Below are 21,184 nucleotides of genomic sequence, written 5' to 3'. Positions count from 1 at the left end.
TCATATGCAACAATCATAAACAATCATGGTTTTCTCATAAGGTTTTGGCACTAGTCAGTATGCAAATTTTAAAATAAATATGTCTCTACCACATCTTGCTCTTGCTCTTGATCTTGCACTTAAGGGGATATAATCGACAATATTTTTGAAAAAGTCACAATTCTTTTATTTCATTGCTTGCCGGTGGAGTTCTTGAAGAGAACGGATTTCACTGCACAGTCGTACGGCATCCTTGCGACGTGGCCGGCCTACCGTAGTTTAACAAAACTTTCGCCAGGTGTACGATGGGAATATCTCCAAGTAGTGCCTGCAACTCGTGGTTCATGCGCCTACGCCACTCTCCGCTATCCGTTTGTACTCCGCCAAAAATAGTTCACAACGCCTTTCGTTCAAAGACGGCAAGTGTATGTATGCCTTCCGTGAGCACAGTTACTGTCTCAAGCCCGAAGACGACTGCTGGTCTGGTTAGCGTTTTGTACATCGTCAGCTTTGAGCGACGCATGCTGCTTGATTGAGGCGTCTTGCGGAGAAAAAAAAGTTGGCTCGATATCCAGCTTGAAAGCGTCGTTGAAACTCCTTACTTGTATTATTGTCGGCGATGACCAGATATCCCAAATATACGAACTCATCAACCACTTCCAGTTCATCGCCGTCAATAGCCACTGTCCGTGGGAGGCAAACGTTGTTTTGTCTGGAGCCCCTTCCTACCACATATTTGGTTTTCGACGAATTGATTTGTAACCCAATCTTCCTAACCTCCGTTTTTAGTCAGGTGTAGATTTCCTCCACCGTCCCAGGGTTTCTAGTGATGATGTCGAAGTCATCTGAGAAGGCCAGGAGTTGTTGGTTACTCTTGCTGAAGATCGTTCCTCTCGTTTAGATGCTCGCTCGCTGAATCACACATTCAATAGCTGAATTCAATAGCAGAATAGTTGAATGCATCTCCTTGCCGCAACCCTCTGCCTAATTAGAAAAGACTTGAGAGTGTCCCCAAAAAGCGCACGTAGCATATACCTCGCTAAAGGGTATCTTTGATCAGTCGCGTCATTTTGTCCGGAAAACCGTTCTCGTGCATTACCTGTCATAGCTGTTTGCGTTCAACTGTATCGTATGTTGCCTTAAAATCCACGAAAATATGATATGTGGGCACGTTGTACTACCGACGTTTCTGGAGGATTTGTCGGAGAATAAAAATTTGATCCGTAATAGCACGGGCCCCCATAAAGCTCGCCTGATACTGCCCTACGAATTGTCTTGCTTTTGGAGAAAGACGACGTAACAAAATCTTAGAGAGCACCTTGTAGGCGGCGTTGACACGCCTTATGTAGATGGGACCAACCACACCTTCCATCCACTCCTCCGATAGTTTCTGTTCCTGCGGGGATTCCCGGCCCGGGAGCCGATCCTTTCAGGCGGCTCTGTTATTCTTCAATTGAACGATTTCTCGCCGGATCTCTTCGAGATACCCTACTAGCACTGTTGTTACAAATCGGTTGTGACAACCGATTTATAACCAATTTAAGTCATAAATAAGTTTCTGCAACCATAAGGGCGATAAGTGTGCTACTTGGGTAGGCACGCTGTTATCGTTTGGAGGTACTCCGAGGTTAACGATCGAAGAACTGATTCTACCTGTCGACCATCTCGCGCTCGTTTGTGATTAGATTCCCTCCCTCGTCCATATAAGGTATAGGTACCTGTCAGATTTAAGTGTGTAACCCTTACGAGCTTGGTTCACCTTCTCGTGAACCTTGCGCGTGTCTCTGTTCTCCTTCTGGCGCTTTTTCCGCCTCCGAATCGTGGTCAACGCCAAATTCTCCCTCGTGGTAATACTTAGATAGATTTTTCAAGCTGTTTTTCCCCTCCCCATCGCTTGCTGGTATTCCCCGTTCAACCAACCATTTCGAGCGCTCGAGGCTCACCTGTTTAGCACCGCGGTTGAGACCTTATTGACGGCCGTGCGTATCCTACTCCATTCGTCTTCGAGGGTCGAAGCATCTAGCTCCACAGGGGAAAGCAGAGCTTCATCCAGTAAGGCGCGTAGTTCTCGGCTCTCGCGCCTTACTCGCGGGTTATCTAATTGCCGAATGTTTAACTGAGGAGGGCGACTTTTTCGCGAGGTAAAAACCGTCCATTGTTTTAAACGCACATGTACTTTTAATGATCCGAGTCGATATCCGCACCCCGTACCGAGCATATGTTGGTGATGTTCGAAAAAAAAACCAGCCATCGATGAGAATATGATCGATTTGATTCAATGTTCGTTGATCAGGTGATCTCCAGGTGGCTTTGTGGATATCTTTGCGGAAATAGAAAATACCTCTAAACACCAGGCCTCGTAAAGTAGCTGTGACGTTGGTAAGATGGTCGTTGACCGTTTTAGTTCATTTAGGATGTAGTAGATCATTTTCGTCGTCGGGTCTACCTTCGTGTGGGCAATGTAAGTTTATGATGGTGTTGTTGGAGAGACGGCCTTTTATCCTCAGCATTCACATCCTCTCGTTGATTGCTTTCCAGTGTATTACGCAATCCTGCACCCTACCCATCATTACAAAGTTCGTTGGTTGCTCCACCGCTCTGGTAAAATTGGGCTTTGCGACAACGGATCCTTTACACTTTCTCGCCTTTGCTACAGATCTCCTGCAGTGCAGCCGCACACTGGCGCCGCCCACCCTCCAATAGGAATTCTCTCCGAGTGTTGTACATGGCCTCCGCGGACGGCTGTTCTTCCTCTGCTCCAAGTTCGGTACAGTATTTGGGAAAAGCACTACCTTCTCTGCCCATCTTCCAGAGGTCATATTCTTTTTCTTCTGCTTGCGACGGTACACTGACCTACGAGTGATCACTCTTTTGTAAGTCCTTAGCAATCCCGCTATGGGGTTAGTTCTGCCGAGTGACTACACAAATCTCGAAAACTCCGGTTTGACTGCGGGTGAAAATTCCCTGACTTTGTCACTGCCGAACACTCACCCTTTGCTACTGCGGTGAACACAAAAACTGTTTTGCTACGATTGTTCACTTTAAGAAAATCACTGGTAATCCGACCTCGATGACCCTTCCTCCTCTGCCATGTGGTTGCACAATTGTGGTCGTTTCCAACCAGGTACGGGCCGACACTTCAAATCTAGATATTGCGGTGTCCGCACTTTCCTGCAGTGACGGCCACGAAAGTCCGCTTGCCTGTGGAAGCAGCTAGAGCGAGATAAAACACGCGTGAGCCACCGAAGCCCTTTTTTTCTTTGACGAGCCACGCCGAATTTCTATCTAACCTTGCGATTTTTGGAAATGGATTTTTGGACTGTTCGAAAACAGTCACTAAGCAAGCCGGCAAGTCGTAGGCTTTCGCCTACGCGGGGTGCAGCCTTTTAACCGGACCGGACCGGACCGGAACCCGGACTTCAATTTTCGTTCCGATGTCGAACACTATTTTTAACCACTCCCGGAACGGTGCGCGTGTAAATTTGAAGGATTTCTCGCGTAACTTTTCAAAAGGATCTATGTAACAATGCGAGATTCTTTTTGAGTCTGTTCTCTCACTAGCTAATCGTTGGGAAAACTTTAGTTGAAATGCATTTATGTCCCCACAATAATCGGAAGAGAGCGACACCAAAGAGAGTCTCTCAATGTTACTTAGGTTACTTATCCTTTTGAAAAGTTATGCAAGATTTGTTCGTAACTCGTTTTCAGTCACTTTTTGCGCAATCGCAAGCACGTTCGATCGCTAACATGGTAATTGCGAAGAAATACCGCATTATTCAACTGACGGTACCGTTATTTTCTGCCCTTCTTTTCAACGCGTCCGAACACTATCGTTATCCAAGCCAGAGAGAGCAAACCACGTTTTAATATGACATTTTATCGCATCTTCGCCCGAATTTTTCTTTGCGCGATAGTGGCAGCACTGTATTTTTAACCTCTCTGACAATTTATGCACTGAACGCAATAGTTTGTTTCACTTTTGTAGAAAATTAATTTTCTTCGCTACAGTAGTCATTAGAAATTTTATTGACACAGTAGATCAACTCGTATAACTTATGAAAAGTGCATACCTATTCAAAATGAAAAAATGAAACACCCATTGTTCCAATAAAGTCTGACTAAAAGTAGACCTGGTCGCCCCTCGGGCGTCACCGGCACGTCTCTTTTGGCAGGAACTGGAACCATTTGACATAACTTTATTTACATAGAGAACAACCGGTGCAAGTTTCTTCAAAATATTCCACCTCGTTGCGCAGCAGGAACTCACACGTCGTAAAAAAATCTTGCACAAACATTTCGAAAATTCAAAGTGATTGGCCACAATGCTAAAAATGCCAAAATCAACAGTACCGTCATCCGGGGATACTGGCAACACTTTTGAACTTTAACTTGGTATAACTTTCGAAGTGTACCGTTTAAATCCAAGTGTAAGTAGTCAAAACTTGTGTAGTGGTCAGTACTTTTGATTTATCATTATGAGAAAAAATATCAACTAAATGAGCCTGTAGAATGAACCGAAAATAGGGATGTTGCAAGTTACCCAGTAAACGGGGTTACTTGCAACACTTTTCCGATTTTGCGTTTCTTATGATTTTAAATTTGATTTCAAACCGCGAATGAGCATTTTAAGATATTTTGAGTATATTTCTAGTAAAACAAGTGATACTGGAGGCATGTTTTGTTTCCGAATTTTGTCTATCGCTTTTTTAAAGATATTCGGAGAAAATTCAACATGTCGGCGAACTTCAAATTGCCGTTTCAAGGCACGTGGAATTTTTCACAATTTTAATTTATCTGGAGGTGGCAGTAGACAAAATAACATCGTACAGATGCAAACATACTGTTTACATACTGTCTATTACTCTAATTATCTATTTTACAAGTGCTGCAAGCCGTGCCATATTGGAAGTAACATCACGAATTTATCGTCACTTCCCCAAGTTCAAAATATAAATAAAGATCAAAGTTGCTGTTTGTTATCTTATATGATGTACTAATTGTGTACAGGAACCAAACGATAAAAAATAATTTCATGTCAATGCACTGACGCAACTTTGCGCATCTATTTTTTCTACTCTGAAAATGAAATTACTTTCCAGTCGTACAAAAACAAGCAAATCAATTATATAATGGATTAAACTTAACTAAACAATAGGTAAACGTCCCTTCTATAAAACCCCATTGACTACAAATGGTTATGTTAACCAACAAATGCGTTAGAGCTGTCAAAAGCGCGATGCGCAAAAGTGTTGCAAGTAACCCCGGTGTTGCAAGTATCCCCGGATGACGGTATGCAATGTTCTGAAGATTTATAAGGAGAACCTAGGCAGGGATGGGACAATCACTTTGACTCAATTCACATTCATTTGGCAGTACCGTCTCAGTCATACAGAATTTGAAAAAGTTATATATGGGAAGATTAAAGACTAAGTGAACGTTCATTTAGTCATTAACGAGTTACTAGCATTATAGCGCCGTAACTACAAAAGATACAACAAAACTTCGTTCAGCAAAATTGTAGATAATAACTAATTCTACAAATGTCCCATATGAAACTTTGTCAAATCTTGCTTGGCTGAGACGGTACTGTCAAATGAATGTGAATTGAGTCAAAGTGATCGTGCCTTCCCTGAACCTAGGTGTGGAAAGGCGGTAAAGAACTTTCAAGAAAACGGGAACCAGGAACCGAGAGCGGCAGAAGAAGATAATGAGGTGCGTTAAGTCCAATTTTGCCATTTCCATCCGGGACTTGGCTGGAAGGTACGATGCTAACTATTAAATCAAGCGGAATATCCCCGGTCGAGAAAGCTATAAATCTTACGATGCCAGTAAACATCCGAATCGGCACTTGTAGCAGAATTTGGTAGCCAAGAAGCATGCGCTTGTACAAACATGTTTCAATAGATGTATTTTGAGCAAATATCAAACAACGACTTCGACAGTCAACAGTGCTAAAGAAATGCGTTAAAAGTAGAAGAAAAATACTGATTCAGTCACAGGGTGCACGCCAATAATTTTTTAACGAGCCAGTGAGGAAAATGTTCTATTTAATTCTATTGCACCAAATGTTACATTTATATTTTACAGAGACATATATTTCGATCTCTGTTATCCGTTACCCAGTAAACAATTTGGTTTGTATATTTCGGTTGCAACTGAGAGATACGAAATCATATCCGCACGAAAAAGTTATATTTCACACCACATAAGAACATATAAGTACCAAAGTGGAGGCAATATACGTGCACAAATTTTGATAATTCTATCTTGCATTCTATACAACAATTTTTGGAACACGCAACTTAATAATCCTCAATATACGATTAAGATATAACTAAATGTTACAGTCATCTATACTGCTTTACAATTCACAGCAATAAGTTGTATATGACGACACGCACGACCGCAAAACAACTTATTGTACACTTCGCCTTGACATACTCTAATCATTATGCAATTCCAATGTAAAATTGACTTGCATACGACTTAATGTGCACTTTCTATTACGATCTTGTGTTATCTGGGTATCGTTCGCGAGTCTGATAAACAACATCATATTACATGTTTTATCCAAGTAATTTATTACAGCTACACTACTACAAATATAAAATTACGATGAGAATGAAACAGTTGTTTTAAAAATTTTGAAAACGACAAAGATTATAAATGAATGCGATGCTGGAGTAAATGAATCTACCGATATATCATGCTACAGCCGACGGTTTTAATGTAATGTTCCTACTGTACCTTGGTCAAAAACAGCGAACCACAAACATGCTGCCTTTGCCATTCCAGCTCACAGTCATGAATAAATCAACCACCTGTACATTGCATTGTCCTACATGTCCCCACGAACAAGACGTTCTGTGTCACTCTTTACAACTGGTCTACATCATGCACTGCCAGCCAACATCAGCAACACCGCACTCACCGGGGAACACAAATTTTATCTTACTTCTTGTTTTGGTCTCATTACAGTGGCAAAGTAACACCCAGGTCGGAATATGCTACCTAATGTATCGGCTCATCGTGGCCATACTCTTCCTGGCCGTACTAGCTTGTTCGCTGCTGGACATTGGCCGATCGGAACCGATGCTGGAGCACCACTACGCCAAATGGTGGATCTATCTGACGCATTGGGCACTGCTGGCCTGTGCGTTTCAGGCCTGGCTGGCGGCCCTCATCGTTACCAAGGGACTGATGATCGACCGGAACGAGTTCGGTAGGTTTCTTCCGCATTGCTTTCGGGACCCGTGTCCACGATTCGCATCTGTTTATATATATAATCTTTCCTCTGACTTTCCACGGAAACGACTCTTCGCAATAGCCTCGTTCGTCGATGCCATCTGCAGCACGCCAATTGCACGGTGTTCCTAATATCTCAATAGGAACCATGTTAATTAAATTTCAGCATGCTAGTTTTATGATTCCATAAACCAAACCAGAATTGATATTGAAGACTCTCAACATGTAAAACGGTTTTACTTTAGGAAAAATAGTTTTAGACAACATCGAAAACATCAATAAATTCGCGACATTAGGGCACCCTACCAGAACTCCATTACCGATAGCGTTTAACGGTGAGAAACGGCTAAGATGGGAACTCTTGTGAACGTTTCCGTCGGATGTCGTGCTATAAATTGTGGCCATGCGGTTCCACTCACAGCAATGGTATTGTTTTCTTATTTTCTTCTTCCTCCCTCTAGAATGGAACATTCACGTGGCCCGGGAAAGCCGACTGCATGCCATCTACTGGGTGGTGTACACTATCGCCACGGTCTACTCGTTTATCGTTACCATAGTCTACTGGACGTTCGTCTACGATCCTGGTAAGTACGTCGGCGCGTAATAAACAGACCTCTCATAATGTTAAAAGCAATCTGGGGACACGTTGCTTGAACTAGCCAACATAGCTAGCTACTCGCACCGAGAACGATTTGATTCCGGTTGAGCTTCTTGTTCCACCACTGATTTTGAGCCAATTAGTATTCTGGGTTTATTGGATTCAATTTGCAATCCGTTCGAATCTCATAATTCTACAGAAACCAAATTGTATCCCATTGTCATAAAGTTCGTGAGGAAATATCGTTTGATGCCTGCGCTAGTGCCGCTGTTCGCTGATTTGCTAGTACTCAGTCAGAACGCACGAGTTCAATTATCATGTTAAACATGAATGTAAGCTCAAAAGGAAGAATCAGCCGGGATAAATCTGTTATTCTCTTTTTTCCGTTCCAGGGGCCTATTTTGTTTCAACCAGCAACAAAACAAGGCAATAGCTTAATTAGGCTTATACAAATTTGAAAAAAAGTTTATGTCCTGGTCTCAAAATATTGTTGAAGGGGGGGGCAAGAAAAAAATAATAACATTAAACCTTCAATAACCAAACAAAAGAGAAGAAACCAGCGTTTATTTTTCCATATTATTAAAATTTTATTACAAATATTTTGTACAGTACTTAAATTTTAGTTCAACCCTTTCAAACTTCAAAATTTTTCGACCCAAGCACATAAAGTAAGCATCCTGGTAGAGATGAACCAGTTTGATAATAGTGGAGTGCCACAGGATCACCTTAGAGAGCCACAAACGTATAACTTGACCCTCATTTGAATTTTGTTTTGAACCTCCGTGTCACTCGGTTAGTTACCTTGCTTTTTTAATAATCGAAATCCGTGTCACTTACTAGTTCAGAACTAGGTAACCACGACATAGTATCGTAATCTAACCATAGTGTGAAAATGGCAGTTTAGGTCCCTGCCACTTTATTACTTGGAACACTTATGCTGTGCTATCGACATGTTTTAAGAAAACAAATCTCTGAAGCTATTCACGTTTCTTGGTCAACCTTTTAGTCATGAATATCAGACCTCTCCTTTGTATATTAAAGATGCACACCGTTTAGAAAATTTCAAGTTTCGAACAGTTCAGTGACATCCTGCATGCTGCATGCATCCAATGAATGGTAAAAACTGTATCGTTGAGTTTTACGTCCCCTACCTCCAAAATTAGGGTAGTTACTTGTACATTACGGAGTAAAACGACCAATTTTGATCCCCGAAAACCCGAAAAATTGTGTTTCTATTTTTATCTTATCTAGTACTTTGAGGGAAAAAATAATCCCACTGCAATTCAAAAATCGGAATATCTCCGTCATAAGCGGTACCAAATTTCACTAAAATATTGTTTAATTGATTATTGCCTCCATCTAATTCTTTTAAAACAAGGTAAATTAAAATGGAATCAAGCCAAAAGTCTGACTGCAAGCACCCCAATTTTCGACGTCCGGAACTTAAAGATTAAGCACAATAGTTGCCTGTGACTTGCAGCAGAATCAGAAAGCTTGGTTGGTGAAAGAAAGTTGATCGAGACTAACGAGATAACTATAACTTTGCACTTATTGGATAATTTAGAGATGTAAACTCATTGAACTGTGAAAAAATCCGCTTGTCACTAAAAATGCAACATACTAATATGACACTTTATTTTTTTGCCCCTTCACATTTCGAAAATTTTCAAAGGGGGGGGTGACATAAACTTTTTTTCAAATTTGTATAAGCCTTATATGTTTTTACAAAACTTGATAAAATTTCTTTTTCTATGCATTTATGTAGCCATGAAAGACGAAAGAGAGGAAACGCTAAGAGAATCTCTCATTGTCAGTTAGGTCTATTTGAAAATTTACCCGAGAAATGATTATTTGGCAGTATTATCCTTAAAAAAATATTTGGAGTACAATTCTAAGATTAAAAATTTATTTCATAATGAAGCTCAGTGTAATAAAGCAAATTCATCTTGTATTTGATTCAGATCTTCATCGAGTAATGCCTTCAATTCTTCATCTTCACACTTTCCTGGTGTCCAAAGGCGGATTCGATTTTCCAGTAGAAGCATTGTCATCATAAAGTCAAGCATTCAATTAAAGCAGAAAATTAAAACTTCTCGTCAATGCCGCTTAGTTACCATAAAATCCAACAGTAAACAACGAGGTTTATCCATAAAACAAAGAGCGACTAAACTAAAAATGTTATGACTGATTTTTAACCACTCTGAGCGACAACGTGACAGGAATATATGGTTCTAGGTGATTGTTGAAGGACTAAAAATACACGTTTTTGCGAAAGATTGCAAATCTCTAGGATCTTTCTTTACAAAGTTATCGCTCTTGGCTCGTGAAGTTAAGGAAAAATAAAGCTTAAATAAGCGATAACTTTGTAAGGACAGGTCCTAGAGATTCGCAACCTTCTGCCAAAACATGTGTTTTAAGTCGTTCAATAATCGTCTAGAACCATATACTCTTGTAAAATGGAACCAACATACGCTAAACAAGAAAAAACTTATTTTTAAAGAACTTCCAAAGAAAATGCTGTATAACTCTGCACTCGATAGGGATAGAAATGTCATTTTTTAGTAAAACTGTTTACCTTTATACTTTCTATAACTTTGCCGAAGAAACCATGTATCTACCTAAGAATACAAAATAAATGGACGTGTATCGAGCCTTTAGTGAACGCGAAACACATGAAACGTATGTTTGCCGTTCTCCCATTAGGGTGGTTAGGGACAAGCGGAACCCATACAAGTTTATAGTACTCAACTTAAGCTTTAATATGAAGCGCTGATTTCATAAATCAGCTTGCCCCATTTTACCCCAGGAGCTCGTGAAGCAATGGAAATTTAAAGCTTGCATATGCGCTAACTCATCAAGTAAAAGTCCCAGAGATATGCGGTCTTCTGTAAAAACGTATATTTTGAGGACTTTTGAGACTTCTAGATTAAGGCGGATATTCATACAACAGTGCTGAAGACCATAAATGCAAAAATGGAAACAAAAGACCCTTTTGTTTGTGTTTTGTTTGAAAAGTTCCACTTTTCGCCCTTTTGGACTACTGTGCACCGCCCAGCCAGCACCAACTCGTATATCTTCTTCTTCATCTCCTTCTCCATCTTCTTCTTCTTCAGCAGCAGCATAGAGCCATCCCGGGCTCGTGTTGTTTCAAGCACTCGTCTCCATTCAACTCGGTCTTGGGCCACCTGTCGCCAATTTCCTAGTCGTCTCAGAAGTCGCAAATCGCTTTCGACCTGGTCGAGCCATCGTGCACGTTGGGCCCCCTATTCCTGCCCAAGTAACAATTTTTATTACACTTTTATGATAGCATTTAAGACCAAAATTGGTCATGAAAACCGCCATAAGAGTACAATAAAACTCACATTGTTGCTTGGGTGGTACCGGTGGGATTGTTGAAGAGGACTATTTTCGTCGCACTGTCGTCCGGCATCCTTACGACGTGTCCGGCCCACCGTAGCCTGCTAACTTTCGCTAGATGCACGATGGGAGTCTCCCCACGCAGTACCTGTAGCTCGTGATTCATATGCCTCCGCCACTCTCCGCTTTCAGTTTGTACTCCGCCAAATATCGTCCGCAGCACTTTCCGCTCGAACACGGCGAGGGCGCGTGTGTCCTCCGTAAGCAGCATCACAGCTTCAAGTCCATAAAGAACTACTGGTCTGATAATGGATTAGTAAATAGTAAGCGTCGTGCGGCGGCGTATGCTCCCTGATCATAGCGTTCTACGAAGGGCAAAGTAGGCCCGATTTTCCGCTTGGATGCGCCGCTGAATCTCCTTACTAGTGTTGTTGTCCGCGGTCACCAGCGATCCCAAATACACGAACTCCTCTACCACTTCTAGTTCGTCGCCGTCAACGGTTACCGTTCGTGGGAGGCGCGCGTTTGTTTCCTTTGAGCCTCTTCCTTTCATGTATTTGGTCTTCGACGCATTTATTTTTAGCCCAATTCTCCTAGACTCCGCTTTCAGTCTGGCGTAGATTGCCTCCGCCGTCGCAAAGTTCCTGGCAATGATATCGAAGTCATCTGCAAAGCCTAGAAGTTGGCTACCCTTGGTAAAAATCGTGCCTCTCGTTTCGATGCCCGCTCGTCGGATCACCCCCTCAAGAGCGATGTTGAACAGCATGCAGGATAAACCGTCAACTTGTCTCAACCCTCGCCGCGTCTCGAAAGGACTCGAGAGTGTCCCAGAGATGCATACGAAACACATCACTCGATCTAATGTAGCTCTGATCAGTCGCGTCAGTTTGTCCAGAAAACCGTGCTTGTGCATTATCTGCCATAGCTTGCCTCGATCGAGTGTATCGTATGCTGCTTTGAAATCAATAAAGATGTGATGCGTGAGCACGTTGTACTTCCAACATTTCTGCAAGATCTGTCGGATAGTAAAAATTTGGTCCGTAGTTGCGCGAGCTCCCATGAAACCCGCCTGATAATTCCCTACGAAACCTTGTGCTATCGGTGACAGTCGGCGTAACAGGATCTGGGAGAATACCTTGTAGGCGGCGTTTACCAGCGTTATACCACGATAGTTGCAGCAGTCTAGCCGATCAGCCTTTTGTAGATGGGACAAACCACTCCTTCCATCCATTCCTCCGGTAGCTTTTCCTCCTCCCAAATCCTCGAAATAACCCAGTGTAGAGCCTTTGGTAGCATTTCTCCGTCATGTTTATAAAGCTCTGCCGGTAGGCTGTCCTTCCCAGCGGCTTTATTGGTCTTCAGCAGACCGATTTCTCGTTTGACTTCTTGGAGATCAGGTGCTAGGACATTACTATCTTCTATGGGCGCTCCTAGGTTAATTTCCGTTCTGCCTCCTTCTGCGACTTCGCCATTGAGGTGTTCATCGAAGAACTGCTTCCATCTGTCGACCACCTCGCGCTCGTTTGTAATTAGATTCCCTCCCTCGTCCCTACACATATCAGGTTTCGGTGTGTAGCCCTTTCGAGTTTGGTTCACCTGCTCATTAAACTTACGCGTGTCATTAGCTCGAAATAGTTGCTCTAATTCTTCACGATCTCTGTCCTCCTTCTGGTGCTTTTTCCTCCTCAGGATCGTGGTCAACTGGTTCCTAGCTCGTCGGTATTTGGCCAGGTTCTCTCTAGTGGCAATACTTAGATAATTTTTCCAAGCAGTTTTTCCCCTACACCGCTTGTTGGCATTCCCCATCAAACGAATCATTTTGTGTACTCCGAGTCTCAATACCTAGTGCCTCTCCGATGGCCGACTTCGAGGTTTGAAGCACCTAACTCCTCGGAAGAAGGCAGTGCCTCATTCAGTACTCGCGTGTAGTTCTCGGCAGCTTGTGGGTTATCTAGCTGCCTGATGTTTAGCCGAGGAGGGCGGTATTGATGTGTCCGGTATACGGTGGACAGCTTTGAGCGCACATGTACTGCTACTAGGTAATGGTCAGAATCAATATCCGCACCCCGACGGGAGCGTACGTTCGTGATGTCAGAGAAAAACCGGCTCTCTATGAGAACGTGGTCAATTTGGTTCATTGTACGTGGGTCAGGTGATCTCCAGGTGGCTTTGTCCTTGCGCGGGAAAAAGGTGCTTCGGATCACCAGGCCTCGGGGAGCTGCGAAGTTTATACATTGTTAGCCGTTATCGTTCGTGTGAGTGAGCAGGCTATGGGGTCCTACCACCGGTCTATACATCTCTTCCCTACCGACCTGGGTGTTCATATCCCCGATGACGATCTTGATGTCCCGTGACGAGCAGTTGTCGTACGTTGCATCCAGACTCGCGTAGAACGCTCTTTTCTCATCGTCGGGTCTACCTTCGTGCAGACAGTGCACGTTAATGATGCTATAATTGAAGAAACGGCCCTTTATCCTCAATACACACATTCTCTCGTTTCGTTGATCGCCTTCCAATCTTTCACGCGATCCTGCATTCCGCCCAACACCACAAAGCTCGTTCCCAGTTTGTTGGCACTGCCACCACTCTGGTAAAACTAGGCCTTTCCGCCACGGATCTTCCATACCACCTCTCCTTTGCGACAGATTTCCTGCAGAGCTACGATGGCGAGTTTGTGGGGTTCAAGCTGTTCAATCAGCACCCGCTCGCAACCTACGAAATTTAGCGATCTGCAGTACCAAGTACCGAGTCTCCATTCGTCGTCCTTGTTCCGTCGCCTAGGTCGATGCCGAATATTCCGAATATCCGAATATTTAATTTAGGTGTGTAGCCGTACTGGGGCAACACTACCGAGTCTCGCGATGGAGCTGCCATCTTATAGTGCCGAGACTCACTATGCCTCCTTCCCGGTTAGTATAAGACCTTAGTTTCCATCGGGGTTGGTAACCCGATCTCCGCTAAGGTTGCTCGTATTCCGGCTAGTACCACGAGGAGGTCGGGATCGGAGTTGCTGGATAAGAGCCTAACGACCACTATGGGGTCTATATTCCGCATTATCAGCCGTTTACCAACCGATTTTACCAACTCGTATATCAATATCAATTATCGTAAATATTTCTTAACAAATTCGGATTCGTAAGTAAAGCCTAATAAAGCGCGCAAAACTTGATATTCTATCGTTTATAATGCTAGTAGCTGACAAACATACGATTTTCAGCACAAAGTTGTATAGCTGCATGTAGCTGATCGCGCTTATACGGATCTTATCGTATTGAAATACCTATATAAATGTATCGCTCAAAATTATTCCACAGTGCGTATATCGCCTCCAAAATGGTACGGATAAGCGGCTTTTGCGCGTTGAATACGATTTTGATGGACGTCCACGTCACCGGCCCACCATAGTCTTCCAACTTTCACCAGGTGTACGATGGGAATCTCTCCAAGTAGCGCCTGCAACTTGTGGTTCATACGCCTACGCCACTTTCCGCTATCCATTTGTACTCCGCCAAAACTAGTCCGCAACACCTTTCATTCAAATACCGCAAACACGTACATCTTACGTGATCAAAGTTACTGTCTCAAGTCCGTAGAAGACTATCAACCTAATTAACGTTTTGTACATCGGCAGCTTTGTGCAGCAGCGTATGCTCGTTGATGGAAGCGTCTTGCGGAAGGAAAAGTAGGCTCAACTTCTAATTTAATTGCGTCGTCGAATCTCCTTACTCGCATTATTGTCGGCGGCGACCAGTGATCCCAAATATATAAGCTCATCAACCACTTTCAGTTCATCGCCGCCACTGGTCACTGTCCGTTGGAGCCAAACGCTGTTTTCTCTGCAGCTTCTTCGAACCATATATTTGGTTTTCGACGCATTGATTTGTACTTCAATTCTACTAGCCTTCGTTTTTAGTTTGGCGTAGATTGCCTCCGCAGTACCAAGGCTTCCAGTAATGATGTCGAGGTCGTCTGCGAAGACTAGGAGTTCGCTAATTTTACTGAAGATTGTTCCTCTCGTTTCGTTGCCCACTCGCCGGTTCACACCTCCAACAGCGAAGTTGAATAACATACAGTACAGTCCATCCCCTTGTAACAAACTTCTGCTCCAGTATCACTCGCTCCAGTTTAGCTTTGATCAGCCGCATTAATTTGTCCGGAAAACTGCTCTCGTGATTACCTGCCGTAGCTATTCGCGCTCAACTATATCGTATGCAGCTCTAAAATCTACGAAAATATGATGCGTGGGTATTTTGCACTCTCGACCTTTTTGGAGGATTTGTCGGATGTTTGATCCGTACTAGCACGGGTCCCCATAAAGCCCGCCTGATATTGATCTACGAATTCTCTTGCTATTAAGAATGACGACGACGTAACAACATCTGAGCGCGGACCTTGTAGACGGCCTTGCTGCCGTAATACCGCGGTAATTACAGCAAATGAACCGATTGCCCTTTTTATAGATGGGACAAACCACACCTTCCATCCACTCCTCCGGTAGTTTTTTCTTCTCCCAAATCCATGAAATTATCCAGTGAAGTGCTGTTACTCTTACTAGTGGTTCTTTGCGATTTCCGTAGAGTTCTGCCGGGAGGCGGTCCTTTCAGGCGGTTTTATTATTCTTTAGTTGATCGATTTCTCGCCGGATCTCTTCTAGTCTTCTTTTGTTAGGTAGCCATTGAGATGCCCATCGATGAACTACTTCCATCTGCCGACCATCTAACGCTCGTTCGTGACCAGGTTTCTCACCTCGTTCTTATCACATATCAAAATTTGGTGTGTATCCTTTACGAGATTGGTTCACGTTCTCATATAACTTGCGCATCTCATTATCCCGGAATAGTTGTTCTAACACTTTATAATCTCCAATATCCTCCTACTGGCGCTTTTCATCCTCAGGATCGTGATCAACTCATTCCTTGTCGATACTTGACCGAATTCTCCCTCGTGGTAATGCCTAGTTAGTGTTTCCATGAGCTTGGATGCGTCCACCTTAGTATCCGGACCAGGTACTAAATGATTGCCACCTGTTTTTGTTTGTGGCAAATGATTTTACTCGTGTGCATTACATTGTTTATACAAGAGAGATATAAACAAAATCCATGCAAAGCGACTCTCGAGGTCCCGAACAAAATGGTTCATGCGTGCGGAGTCGAATCTTTCTAGCTAGAGTAAATTAACCATTAGTGAACCCTTTAGCGATTGAATGGTTTTCTTCTACCAATTATTTTAAACTGATAATGTCTAAAGGTACTTATTTAACTTTCATGCACCTTAGATTTTTCTTCACAGGATGTTAGTATTGGTCAAAACAATTAATTTGCAAAAGGTCTTAAAATATTCCCTCTCAAGTTATCATATCCGTTGTTGACCCCCTCCGATTTCATCCAAATTTTATATAATTTCTTCAATTTCCTAAAGTTTTGTACGGATTGATCAATCTCCCTTGCAGTGACGCTTCTCTATTTTTCTTAGATTTTCACGGAATTTGACTGTTTTCTGAATTTTCTGGAGGTTTGTCTTAATTGGGCGACTTGCACGTTGTTGCACTACATACCAATCCTAATCTAGGAAATGAAATCATCAGTCACACAATCAAACTTGGTCAACAATGCTATATACCTACAACTTACGTGCTCTTGGTTTATCATTTCACTTCGCTATCACTGTAACCTTGTTTGCTGATAGTCCGGTTCGATTCGAGGCGCTTGGCACGGTTGTATGTGATATTCCTAATTCGTTTCCGACTTCATTGATGGAAAAGTTTAGATGAAGTTAGACTACGTAGGGTTTGACAACTGAGAACTGAGACAACAAGAGAACTGCTGCTCTTGCTTTGACGTCATTTTGGCAACTGAATAGAAAATGGGAAAACAAAATAGAGGAACACATGCATAATGAGGGATGTTAAAGTTTCTACAACGCACAATTTAAAAAAACCCACGAAGTTTGATTCGACCAATTTTTATTCTTAATTTATATCATTTTTCTTGTTTACCTTTGACTATTTATAATATTTCGAAATTTAAAGAAATTGAATTTACTGTGTCGTGCGTTACGGCACTATAGAACGTATTAAATTACGTTTCAATTTCTTCTACTGCACCGAACACATTTCAATAATGGCAACGTCCGACAATGACATCTGCCAAGAAAGATACATCAGCAGAATGAGAGCCAATGTCACTATAAATAGCCAGTGTCATGTTCGACTGTCAATTGTTTCCAGCGTGCATCAAACACCTCGGGGCACTGCTCATAATGATACCCGCTTTCCATTTTCCATTTTCAGAAATCCACCGAGTGGACGCCGTCAACCTGATGGTGCACGTACTCAATTCAGTCATAATGCTAATCGATTTGACCATCGTAGGACATCCGATTCGGCTCAACCATGCCTATTGGACGACCGGAATTGGCGTGCTGTATGCGCTTTTCTCCGTCATCTACTATCTGGCCGGCGGCACCGACAGGTAATGTAATAACTTTTTTTTTTCATTGCTGCGAATATCGCAGGCAAAATTCGCGCGAATAGTACATGGTAGCCATTGCATTGGCGCCCGCGGATTGCCAAAAACCGTACTTACCGCCAGACCGGTATCGTATGCAAAACTGCAAATTTACCAATTAGTAAACGCTTCCTCCTGCCAACTGCCGGTGGTCAAATATTCATGACCCAAATTAATATTCGGATCCATTAAATCAGTGCTCTAGTATTGGTGCAAATATCGGAGAGGTGGGCACTTAGCTAACGGCAGCTTTGAATCGCAAATCAGGGAAAAACTTTCGATTGCTATATATCTTTCGAATTGCTCCTGAGCTTAAACTGGCTAGCAGATAAATTATATGTTCGTTCAAGTAGCTAACAGCATATAAATTTTCATTACCACGAGCATTTGCATTTAATTAAGCCGACCGACGTAGAGACTTTCAAAAATATGTTCCATTATTTTTTCGACACAATCAATATAAAATAAATTGGGCTTTTGATTATTGATTGAACTAGGTGAACATATCAATTGCTACCAGTGCACAGTGGTTTGAAAACTCGAAATCCGCGCAATTTTCAATCTATAAGAGTACAAAAAATGTCATTTTTTCTACTAAATCTATCAATCGGTCTGAGTCTCGGTCTGATTAGCAGGTACAGGCTCGTGATCTTCTGCTAAATTGTGAATTTTAATTTTTACGATATTCAAATGTCTGTAGAACATTGTTGTTATCTGAAAACTTGTCTTCGATAAATATTTTTATAATAAAATTATCTACTTTTCCGAGAAAAACATACCTCTATATCATAAAACAAAAAATAAGTTGATTGTGCGTTGCAACCTGTGGTTGAATTCCGAACTAAACCTAATGATCAGCCATTGCGTACGTTGCGACACCATACTAATAAAATCAGCACTAAAAAAGTTCACGATTTCGAGCTCTCAAACCACTATGCATCAGCGTGTGCTAACTGGATATGCAATTTAAGTTTATCAGGGCGTCAAAATGAACATTCATACATTCTACGACGTCCCATTTGGCGACAGAGAACATTCATTACCCTGCTGACCATCGTAGAACGAGTAAAACCACACCGAAAGGTATGTAGATAGACAAATGAACGAATGTTGACACAACCAAAACCACAGGAACAAACACAGAAGACTTAGCCCACAGGAAGCTATAAATGCATTCTCTCGGTCTGGTGGCACTGAAATACTTAAACAACATTATGCTATCAAAATTGCAACGTGGAAATTCTCTGTATGCATGAGTTGCGAAATATTCGACCAACGATTGTACATACAGGATACATTTCCCAAACAATAAAGCTTTGCGTCTGTTAAACTAGAAGTTCTGGCGAATGCTGCATGTGTGCGGTATGCTGAGAAGTTTACAGAATATAGTTGCATTTGAGCATCATCATTTCGAAGCATTAAATAGTCTTTATTAAGACATTAATTTTGCAGAAATGATAATCCAATCGCAAAATGTGTAACCGAAGGCTCCTTCAGGAACCAAACAACAAGTAAGGAACTGTCTTTTTCAATCGCTAAACTTCTAGTACTCAAAACGAACCCCGTTTGCGAGTTTCGATTCTGTTTGTTCGTTTGCAACTATTCTTTTTGCATAATTGATGTTTATATTGTTGCTATATGCCAGTGGCAATTTTTTCCCGCAGTTTTGTGTTGTTTCCACATTGGTCCAGACAGAATAAGCGGAACAAAGCATCACGGTCCCGCTCTACTGAATAATACATAGCTAACGTGTGAGCACAGAGTTTGAGCAAAACCAAAACCAATTGCCGGCAGGTTGGCGTTAGAATTTCAACATAGAATAAAAATTTAAATTTTCACAATTGAAAGTTTTGCTGCGCAACAACTGTAGCAGTCAAGCCAAGATCCTCGAAACTATACGATTCAACGAATTATATGTATTCCTAGCAGGGCTTCAATTAATGAAACGCAACACACTGCTTTGTTTTGTTAAGTTCATCAACATTGACTTAAAATAATTTTCTACAAAGTTCCTACTATTTTTCTCTAACGAAAATGATCGTCAAAAAAAGCAAAGCCTTGGGCTTAAACGTCTTTCTAAGACTTGACCCTTCTTTATCGACAGCCTTCACAGCCGGCTGTTGTGTAGAACAGTTACTAGTGCAAAAATCCTACTGGACTCTATCTAGCAGCACCGCCTAGCCGAGATTAGAACATACGACAACTGGCTTGTGATCTTCAAAGTTCGCTTAATTAACACGAATCTACAGCAGTTTTGTTGATTTTGTCTCCGTCAAAATGAGCACGCTGCTCAAGTTGATTTCATTTTTAGAAATCTCAAAGCTGCTTTTTGACCATCAAATTCTGCTTCGAAATCAAAATCACTTTTCGACTTAATGTGCAAGATTTATACGTACCTAATGAATCGACAGCTCACAATAAATTCGACAACTCTGCTGAATCGTACAGTTTACAATTAAATCGATTCTAGGCTACCAATTCCCTGAGCACTGCTAACTAATGACCAAGGCTCAAACTACCAGGTCTAACCAGCGTACTCGCTAGCCTACTCGCTATACCGACTTTCAAACATGTCCATGCCCTGACAAAATCTGTGTCAGGTGGAAGTTTACTTCGCCGTGGCGCCTGTCGACCCACCCGGATGCGTCCGGGATAAGTCGATGTGTCCACCGGCCCTTTGTGGAATCAGACCATGCCCGCTACCATGTGGTCATCGAGGCCGATCTTGTAGTACTCCGTATGCCACTAGTTCCACGTTGGTTGAAGCACTGTACGTCTTCGTTGATGATGATGCCAATAGGCGTTGGCGTTGATGATGATGCCAATAGATAGCATCCACTGTAGATTTGTCCTTTCGGAAGCCAAATTGATTCCTTGACAGGCCGTTTGTACTCTCAGTGTACTGTACGAGTCTGTTAAGGATAACCCTCTCCAGCACCTTACGGCTTACCGGCAGTATCGAGCAAGCAGATCGGCCTATATGACGGGGGGGACTACCGGAGGTTTTTCTGGCTTCGGCAATAGGACAAAGTTCTGAGGCTTCCATCTGTCCGGGAAGTGGCCTTCTTCCAGGCATCTGCTCATTACTGCCCCGAATAGTTCAGGAGCCTCCAAAATAGCCGCGTTAATGGCCAAATTCGGAATTCCGTCTGATCCCGGTGCCTTGCTCACCTCTAGGGATTTAGCGATCTCAATGAGTACCTCGTTCGTAGCCGTCGCTTTCTCCCCGCCCTCTAAACCGCCGTCGCCCATGTTACTTTGGATGTTCGGCATGGAGGCCGACCATCTTACGCTATGGTCTGAGATACTGGAACGTCAACCGTGGGACGACTCATCTCTGGTGATCGCTCTGCGGGCGCCATCATGCCCTTGGTCTTTGCCATTACGACTCTGTAGGCGTCACCCCATCGGTTCGCATTGGCATTAGCGCATATCCAATAACACAGCCGCCAGTTTACCGAAGTTGAAACCTCACTGACATCGGCCCCAATGGGTCCCA

General features: G+C 42.6%; 1 protein-coding gene across 1 annotated transcript in view; it reads left to right on the top strand.

The window, feature by feature from the left end:
- Window positions 1-21,184, top strand: part of LOC128743000 (protein rolling stone) — a 61,461-nt gene that overhangs the window by 19,642 nt on the left and 20,635 nt on the right. The window contains exons 2-4 of the mRNA XM_053839500.1: window positions 6,958-7,201; window positions 7,686-7,808; window positions 17,469-17,649. Of these exons, the coding sequence (XP_053695475.1) occupies window positions 6,958-7,201; window positions 7,686-7,808; window positions 17,469-17,649 (548 nt within the window). The remainder of the gene's footprint in view (window positions 1-6,957; window positions 7,202-7,685; window positions 7,809-17,468; window positions 17,650-21,184) is intronic.

Source organism: Sabethes cyaneus, chromosome 3, assembly GCF_943734655.1.
Source record: "Sabethes cyaneus chromosome 3, idSabCyanKW18_F2, whole genome shotgun sequence".
In the NCBI taxonomy this organism is placed as follows: Eukaryota; Metazoa; Arthropoda; class Insecta; order Diptera; family Culicidae; genus Sabethes; species Sabethes cyaneus.
The sequence above is the reverse complement of the archived record's forward strand: the minus strand, read 5'-3'. Positions and strand labels throughout refer to the sequence as shown.